Source organism: Pundamilia nyererei, unplaced genomic scaffold, assembly GCF_000239375.1.
Source record: "Pundamilia nyererei isolate P.nyererei 1_Seehausen unplaced genomic scaffold, PunNye1.0 scaffold00038, whole genome shotgun sequence".
NCBI classification, from domain to species: domain Eukaryota; kingdom Metazoa; phylum Chordata; class Actinopteri; order Cichliformes; family Cichlidae; genus Pundamilia; species Pundamilia nyererei.
In genome coordinates this window covers 2,727,628-2,736,274 of record NW_005187439.1, presented here as the reverse complement: position 1 = coordinate 2,736,274, position 8,647 = coordinate 2,727,628, and the positions used below count along the sequence as shown (strand labels likewise).

General features: G+C 43.0%; 1 protein-coding gene across 7 annotated transcripts in view; it reads right to left on the bottom strand.

Moving 5' to 3' along the window:
- The window catches only part of LOC102216217 (ral guanine nucleotide dissociation stimulator), a 58,146-nt gene that overhangs the window by 9,955 nt on the left and 39,544 nt on the right, over nucleotides 1-8,647 (bottom strand). For 5 of the 7 annotated variants that reach the window (XM_013910228.1, XM_013910226.1, XM_013910229.1 and 2 more), the window contains exons 2-8: nucleotides 4,344-4,648; nucleotides 3,024-3,098; nucleotides 1,878-2,107; nucleotides 1,503-1,627; nucleotides 1,154-1,369; nucleotides 963-1,066; nucleotides 808-892 (exon numbers count right to left, since the gene is read on the bottom strand). In XM_013910228.1, coding sequence (XP_013765682.1) covers nucleotides 808-892; nucleotides 963-1,066; nucleotides 1,154-1,369; nucleotides 1,503-1,627; nucleotides 1,878-2,107; nucleotides 3,024-3,098; nucleotides 4,344-4,648 — 1,140 coding nt within the window. The remainder of the gene's footprint in view (nucleotides 1-807; nucleotides 893-962; nucleotides 1,067-1,153; nucleotides 1,370-1,502; nucleotides 1,628-1,877; nucleotides 2,108-3,023; nucleotides 3,099-4,343; nucleotides 4,649-8,647) is intronic. The other 2 variants (XM_013910225.1, XM_005730574.2) reach the window with 2 other exon arrangements.

The window sequence follows — 8,647 nt, the reverse complement described above, 5'->3', positions numbered from 1 at the left end:
TGCAAATGTCAGAATGTGACAACTTAAAAACTTGTTGATTGTAAGGACAGCGCTGCAGCATAAGTGCAACTAAATCCTGTTTCAGTCTAAGTTTCTTGTGCGATAAAAGCCAAACATCCCTACTGCTCTTCAGACCTGTTTACAAGCAGCAGCCACTCAAAAGCGAGTTGGTGTAAAAGGCGGAGGAATTAAAACAGCTTGTTTCAGACAGAGGATGAATGCAAAGCCCCAGTGCAAGAAAAATAATCATTATTTTGACCTGTGAATCATGCAAAGCTTGTGTAGTAAAGTCAAAGAGTAAAGACGAGCAGCGGAAAGCATGTGCAGCCTGTTGATCTGTCATCTCATTTCCTGCTCACTCAAATATCTTGAATTAATGAATCAGCTCCTGCTGACCTTCCACTGAATGCGTCAATACGAGCAAAACACTCTGACGGTGTCAACAGGTCTCTGCATTAAACCCACTATATTGCACTAATGATGACAGCAACCTGTCAGCTGCACAGAGCCCACCCTGGACATCGTATATGGATCCTGTTGTCCAAAAGTAACAGAACAAGGTGCTCTGATGTGCAGGAAGATTGGCTGCAGCTGTTGTGAGGAAGGATACTGACAGTAAAGGGTCACCTAGCCGTGCATCCTCCCGCCGCCTGCTCAGCTGCCACGTGCTACTGTTATGTAACTCATAAACGGATTTGTCTGCGTATTATTGTGAAGATGGTTTTTCCTTCAGTGGCTAAATACACCTCCTCCGTTTTCACTGTGCACCCCCTCAGTGTTATGTTTACATCTGTTGCTGTGACTCACCTTCACCAGCAGCTCTCGGCTCAGGGAGTAATTGTTGTCGTCAGAGAAGATCTCGGACAGCTCGCGGAAGGTTCGGAAACTTTCCCTGTAGGCGGACAAAGAGGTCAGCGCACAACAATCACTCTGCAGAGCCTGCAGGCGGGCACGAAACCTACCGTGACACTTCCTCCCAGGTCCTCTTTAGGCGGTGGATTGCGTTGCACTGCAGGGCGGAGAGGATGGCTCGCAACGAGGAGAAGTTCTTTAGTATTCGACACTCCTGAAAACAGCAATCGTTCAGTCAGAAACAAACCAAAACGGCCGTCAGTCCCAGGAGCACATGAGCTCAGCAAACCAGAAGTCTCACCCGGGCAACTTCTATCCACCTCTCCAGCAGACGGGCTCTCTGGTTGGGCTTCAGTGCCGGGTTGCTCAGGCAGGTGGTGATGACACAGTTGGTGACAGAGTTGAATTGGGCCACGGTGGCTCTGATGGTGGGAGCCAGGTGCTCCTTACCTTTCTTATCCCGCTGAGACCAAATTCCCCCCAGGCAGTGGTAGGGAACCACCTTCTTGAACAGATCCTGAATGGACGCAGAGAAAGAGGGGAGTTAAAATCGATACTTATTTCTAATTTAAAGAGAGGAGGTGCAGATATGATCTTAAGAATCAACACCACCAGGTAACTGTGCTGAAAGGGACAGGAAAGATTCTCACCGCGTCCATGAGCGTGAACTGCTCTGCCACCATGATGGGGTCAAACGACAGGAAACTGAAAGCAGGAAGCTCATCCTCAAAGCCGCTCTCTTCCTGCGTAGCAAAAGGGCAGCCGATGTGTTCCCCTAAAGAGAATAAAATAAAAAAATTTTCACACAGCTGACTCCACCCGAGCTCAACCTTAACGCAGCTCCTGCACTTTTTCTGAGCCAACACTTTCTTTGTTCTTTACAGCAACAAATATCTCAGCGTTTGAACTGAAACTGAACATCTAGAGCCACCTGAAATGTGCACAGCCTTCAACTGGTTTATTCTCACACTTCAGGTTTTTATTACTGTGGGACCACCATTCTGGTATGTTAAAGGAGTCCCTGCCTGCTCTGGTGTCCCTCTCTTGTCCTGCCTTCATACCATCAGGATCAGGCTCACACTGCTGTCTTCGGTGGAAGTGGGCCAGCAGGTTGCGGGCACGGCGCTCCAGGTCCGAGCCGGGGAAGTGGAGGTGAAGGTAAGCGAGGAGCTGATGCAGACACTCGTAGTTGGGAGGGCTCCAGAAGTCCTCAGAGTACTGGTCCAGCCACGCGCCCAGGATGGACGAAACAGTGCTGAAACACACAGGAAATAAAATATAAGAAAAGAGCCTCCTTAGGAAACCCACAAAGCAACAATATGAAAGTAGAAAAACGACATTTATAGAAAGACATTCTCACATTTTCAATTTTAAGGTGCGCTTGAGAGAATTATCTACTACAGTATGTTAGTGTTTATCTCAACTGGTGACTCTTATGGTCAGGTTGTTTTTCCATCCTTTGTTATTTCCATTCTTGTGATTCAAACTAAATCTAAACAAATATGGTTTCTGTTACACAAGAGTAAAAAAAAAAAGCCCTGTTTTACTGAATTAATGAGCCATCTTGAAACCCTAAAAGAGCCTCTACTGCTTAAAGCTCGATGTCATTAACATGAATGACCCTCCACTTAGTTTAATACAGCTTTATTTTGGCTTAGATTTGAAACAATGGGACCTTTGAGTAATACAGCCTTCATTCAGGATATAAGGATGACGCAAATAATGCATAATGCATTATCATAAAATGCATTCAGGGTCACTACATGGCTACAAGATGGAGGAGGTGGTTTTTACTCATGAAATCATGTTCCCAGTGCGGGGATTTGAGTATCTGAAGAGATCTCATTTATTTAGAAAAAAATTAAAACTCCACAATGTTTCCATGAAGTTTAAAACAACAGCTACCTGAAGTCAATGGGAGCATTTCTCAGAAAACAGTGTCTTGACTTTAAGGATTTAACTGAAGCGCTTTTACAAGAGAATAAGAAAATGAATAAGTTGTTTATTTTTCTGTCTGAACCCAAACAGCCCCCTCAGTCTGACAGGTATCCAGCCACAGGGAAGAAAAGGATCCCTTTAAGCCGGGGAGGAGGGGGGTTGAGGCTCGGTGCTGTGAATGTACTCTGTGATTAATGTTGGAAGCTCGACACTGAAGGTCGCAGCACGCTTACTTTCTCAGCTCTGTGCAGTCGTCCTGGGAGACTCTGTGTGCTGTGGCTGCAGGCACATTTTGGAGCTTGGCATACCTAAAAACAGAAAAAAAACAAACACCACAGTTTCATTTTATGAACCAAACTAATGAACAAAACAACCAAAAAAGAAAGAAGCTTCAGTCTGAGTTTTCATGTCAAGGTTTGATGGCTCTCTCTCTCTCTTTTGTTGTTGTCCCTAATAAGCTAAACATTTTAAAAGCACAGGGGCATTAGTAACAGTGTTTTTGTAATACTGAGCAATATTTAAAATTATTCTGAACAGAAAAACATGAAACACTCAGAAAATGTCCTGAGGCAAACTTGAACCCACACCCCTGCAGTAGCCTTCGGCATGTGGGTCACATACGGTGATACTGCTCAACTCATTGAGCCTTACTGTCACCGGCATCTTTTTATTTTTTATTGCCGTTTTATTATTGTATCATATTTATTTTTTACTACATTTTGCTTTGCAGTACAACAATTGTAGCAAAAGCACAGGAGTAGTAAAACTAGTCGTAGTTGTAGACCTCTGACCACTGCGCAGGGTCCATCCACTAAGTGCACGATGGCCGTTTAAAAAAATACAACTTCACAGCACAAACGAACACATTTACTACAAATCTGCTGTGTATGTGCGGTTTTTCCCTTCATCACAACTGCTGGGTGGACATATTTTGTTTTATTGGCTTTTCAGGAGTGTGGTCCTTTTGATTGACAGGTGTCCAGGCGCAGGCGGTTGTCCCGGGCCTTATCTCTGTTAATTCGACTCACTTAACTGAAATTTTCAACTGTGTGTGCTGTTGGTGCCTTTTGGATAATTTTGCATTGAACAGCTGAATTAACCATGATATCACTCAGGGTACCAGGTTCAGCTTTTTTGAGAGAAATTCTAGTAATTTATAAGTCTGTTAATTAATGTTACGTCAGTCCTCTGTACACAGTGTGTAGGCATGATGGGGTTCATTTACAGTGTGATCATTTTGGCACTTTTGGTCCTCTATAATCTTAAGAAATATTCCCTTGTTTCTTGTAATTTGGAGAATTTATTTCTAAGTAAATCTGCTATTTTAATCTTCTGATATACTGAATTTTTTCTCTGTTTGTTTTATAATAATGGATCTGAGCATGACTATGTGTCACAAAACAAAAATATTCAAGTAAAGTGTCTAAAATTTGTACTTAAACACAACTTCTAATGTATTCACATTCATTTCTGATTAAGAATTTAAATCAGAAATGTCTGGAAAAAGCACAAATCTGCTTTTCCACCCGGTGTGTCGTCTGGTGTCACCGTACCTGTTGAGCAGGAGATCGAGCACCTGCTTGGTGGTGGCGAAGGATCGGTAGGTACAGAGGAAGATGGTGACGTAGGTGGAGTCTTTGCCCTTGAACGCCGACACCATGTACTCAACCAGCCTCTCCAGAGTGCCGGCCTTGATGGTCCGCACCTTGCAGGTTTCGTAGAGGCTCAGGGCGGAGTCGGTGTCCACGCCCAGCCATCGCTGCCCTTTGCTGGCCGACTGGTGAAGCTGCACCTTCCTCAGTGTGATGGTGAAGATGGCGTCCTCCTCGGCCTCCTCGCCGATCTCCTGCGTCGAGCTCTGAGAGGCAGACAAGGAAAACAAAACATTTTACTCCAACTGTCGATTTTGTTTGGGTGAAATTTTGTCCCAGGATTCACGGCGGTTTCTTCATGCTGGAACAAGCGCTTCAAATAAGTGTTTAAGGGACCAGATTAGAGGGAGCTGAAGGCTGAGAGGAGCAGCCATCTTTACCGTGCAGAACGTGGAGTTAAAAATGTCCGGCATCTAATTCTGGGACTAAACCCTTTAATTATGACCATCTGTGTGACCTGGCCCTCTCCTTTCTGCTCGGTCCCTCTCTCTGAGTCATACTTCGTGAATCATGTGCGTGCACAAACAAACAATAGCTTGTTACCAAACAGAGCTTGCTGGATAACTGGGTCGACAATACAGGCTGCAGCCTGCATTTACCCAAACGGGGAATTAACACAAGCTGCTTGTTGCCTGAATGAGGGCTCTGTGGGCCGCTGCAGGTCACCACCCACAACAGTTTGTTGTTGTTTTCTCCTCAACATGAAAAACGAAGATGAAACAAACCATGAACTGTGATGCTGACGGGGATCATCATAAAGTAAGGATACGAATTCCACTTCACCTGATGCCTCATCAGCACCGCTCGTGGTTACACAACAGAAACAAAAGTGTTACCTCTGACGGCTTATGAGTAAAATTAGATCTTTAACACTAATTTCCTTGAAAACACCAAACTCTAGCTTAGCTGCCTACAATGCAACATGCACTGGGATAGTTCTTCAGCTGGCCTGCAGTGCTGTTTCCCCATCTAGCTTGCCCAGTTTTAGAGATATCAGCAATAAGGATGTCTGCCTCTTGAATTTAATTGACCTAAATGGACCTTTGGAGGATGACTTAAACATGTAAGCAAAGATTAGCTCCCAAGCAATAAAGATGAGAACATAATTAGATGAGTTCATTTTCAAAATAAAAGCAAGAAGCACTTTTTTCTAGTTTTCTAGAAACTTGATCACGGTTGGATAATTTTTCTAAAATGCTAAATTGAACAACCAAATATACCTGGACTGTCTGTGAGTGGGGATACACCACTGTAAAATAAACATTAGCTGTTTGAGGGGCCAAGAAAGATGAACATATTAAAACCTAACAGGAAGAGCTACGGCGGTGTGAATCACTATGGAGGAATGGCATGCAGTGCCACAGTCATCTGTCACGGCCACTTATCGTGGATCCTCAGAGAATTAGTCATTCAAGTCCATTTCCAGCATCTCAGCTCGGGGCTGAGAGACGCTCAGCACCGTTTGGAGCTGTAATTAAATGTCAACAAACAGCTAACATTCTCTGAGTAATAATACAAAGACTAAATTGGGAGAAACTGTGATATTTTTCACTATTTTACGTGTATGGAGTGAAACAGTAACAGTTAATGGCCAAAAAACAATGAGCATGACCGTGAGCTGCAGCCCAATCATTTAGTGTTATGTCAGAACCAGCCTACTAACAAACAGATTATGGACAGAAGGCGATGCCATTTCACACACTTGATAACCAACAATGTTTTCATAAATGCAGAAAAAAGACTCAAATCAAACTGGCTTTAACTGGGATATCTAACCTCTGCCCAATAAACAAGAGTCCTGTACACAGAAGGTGACCTTCAGTAACCCTGAAGAGACCCTGACAGCTGAGGGAGGGTGTATGTGACAGATAAAGAGAGGAGACAAACCCCTGGACTGCTGTAAATCCTGCTGGATATAATGGCCGAGGCACAGCTGCAGCTGAGAGGCTCAACAGCAGGAGCGGCTCTTATCAGCCAAACCGCAGAGGCCGCGCCGCCATCACCTCCGGCCCGAAAAATGCAGTGCTCAAGGGCAGCTCCTCGCTCTATCGGGCAAATCGATTCCCAGAATAATGCTCCTATTCATGTTCCCGTAAGTGTTGCCGTGCAAACCAAACAGTCCGTGCTAGTAGAAAAATAAGTGAGAGGCTGATGCTCTAAAAAGGGGAGTTCAATGCCATCTCCAAATGGCTTCAACAGAGGAAACTACCAAGTGTGAAACACCACTATTTCAACATGACTAGAAGCTGAATCTAGACTCAAAATGTCGGTGAAAATGAAATCTTAAAGTTCATTTGAAGGTTTCTCCAGTGAAAATGGACAGAAATGCTCGTCTCAGTGACTCGTCTGGGTCTCAGCTGCACAGCTGATATGTTGAACACCTTGTGAACCATCTCTTAGCTCAGCATGTTTTAAAACTGAGGCTTAAATCTAGAGGTGACTCTGCTTTTGCCATAAGAGATTTAGTCTTCAGTCTGAAAACTGGGGTGTTTTCCTACGAGAGCCAAGAAGCAGGTGACAGCGTTTTCAGTTTTCCTCTTAAACTGAAAACAGTTTTACAGTTTGAACATTTGGGCTCGATCACTCTCCTTGTAAATAAAATGAGAAAAAAAGTTTATTTCAAATCAGGTTCAGTTGCAGTTTGACTTAATCAGCATCGTTTACTGATGTAACAGCTGATGAACAAAAGCACTGATAAGACATTCAGTGGGGGGTTTCTCATAAAATCTCATAAATCCAGAAGCAGCCCTTTTTGTTTCACTTACATTTATCTTTTCCTCGCATTCCTTCAGCCTGACTCAGTGTTTCATCAATAAAATCAACACCACACCGCGTTTTAAAATCCCTGCTATAAACAATTAATGACACGCCAGACAAAGCAGGGTCACAGTTAGATGTTAATTATAGAAATCACACTGAAACAGAAGCACTGATTACTTTTATTTATAGAATCCAATTTACCCACTGTGGTTAAAAACAAAACTAAACAAACTGCGTCACAGTCATTACAGCAGAGGAAGGGGTTTTGGTTATTTTTAATTTACCGGCAGCTCTCCTGAACATAGCGATGCAAATTTAGTCTCTTAGTGTTTCCACTGAAAACTACAAGATGTTCAAAGTGAATTATACAAATTATTTACTTTATCCTGATGTGTCACGATGTTCAGGCATAGTCAATTCTGGGAAATAACTTGATGCTTATTAATATGGCATGCAGATTTTATAGTTTAAACAGAACCTATTCTGCTTATTTCTCTGAGTCGACATTCATAATAATCCTTGATCACCTCATGCTGGACCTTCCTGTCTGAAATAAGCCATTTTAGCTCCTCTCTTTTAAAGATCATCCTCCCTTTATCACGGCTTTCTTTCATTGTTTAGCCCACTTTGATCACAAAGCAGGACAAGGTGGCTAATGCACAGAACATGTACCATATATTTCTCTCTCTGTAAAAAAGCTTATGAAAATACAGTTAAAAGTCCAAAATGTATGCTCTCAATCACATTTTCCAAAGCATGAACATACCCTAGCCCAGTGGCTCCCAGACTTTTTTTGCTAGGTCAACCTTTGTTTTACAAGAAAATCTTTGCAGTGATTAAAACATATTCAAAGTGAAGTGGCTGTCTACAAGTAACAGACAGTGATGATGATGCTGCTATCATTTTAAGAAAGAACTGATATAATTGTAAATATAATCTGGAGCATCTGAGCTGAATAATATTCCTCGAACACTGCTCTGAATCAGTTATACTGACAACAATATAAATGAAACAACTACAGAAGGGTCCACAGGAAATGTCTGGCATCTAGAAACAGCCTCCTCCACACTCTACATTCACCTACACCGTCCTGGCTGTGAATGACCATGAATGCAAAGTGGGCTGGAGGAATGTGAGGCGAGTAAAAGTGTCAGGACAGAGTCACGAGGCAGGGAGGATACGTTTCCAGAAGGAAGGAAAAGGAAAATTAAGCCACATAATCCTTGTTTTAGACTTGTTTTAATGCTCAAACAAACTGGTTTATATTAAACACAGTGGGTTTTTTTCCTTGGCTTTCTTTGGCCTGACTGTTGCCCAGTGTTCCAGTACAGGAGTCGGCTCAGCCCTCACATTAAATGGTAATCTTACTGCTCGAATGTACCAAAGCAAAATCCTAGTAGATTTACAGAGGGCTGAAACAAAAGAGGCTTGTCCAGCTGCGAAAG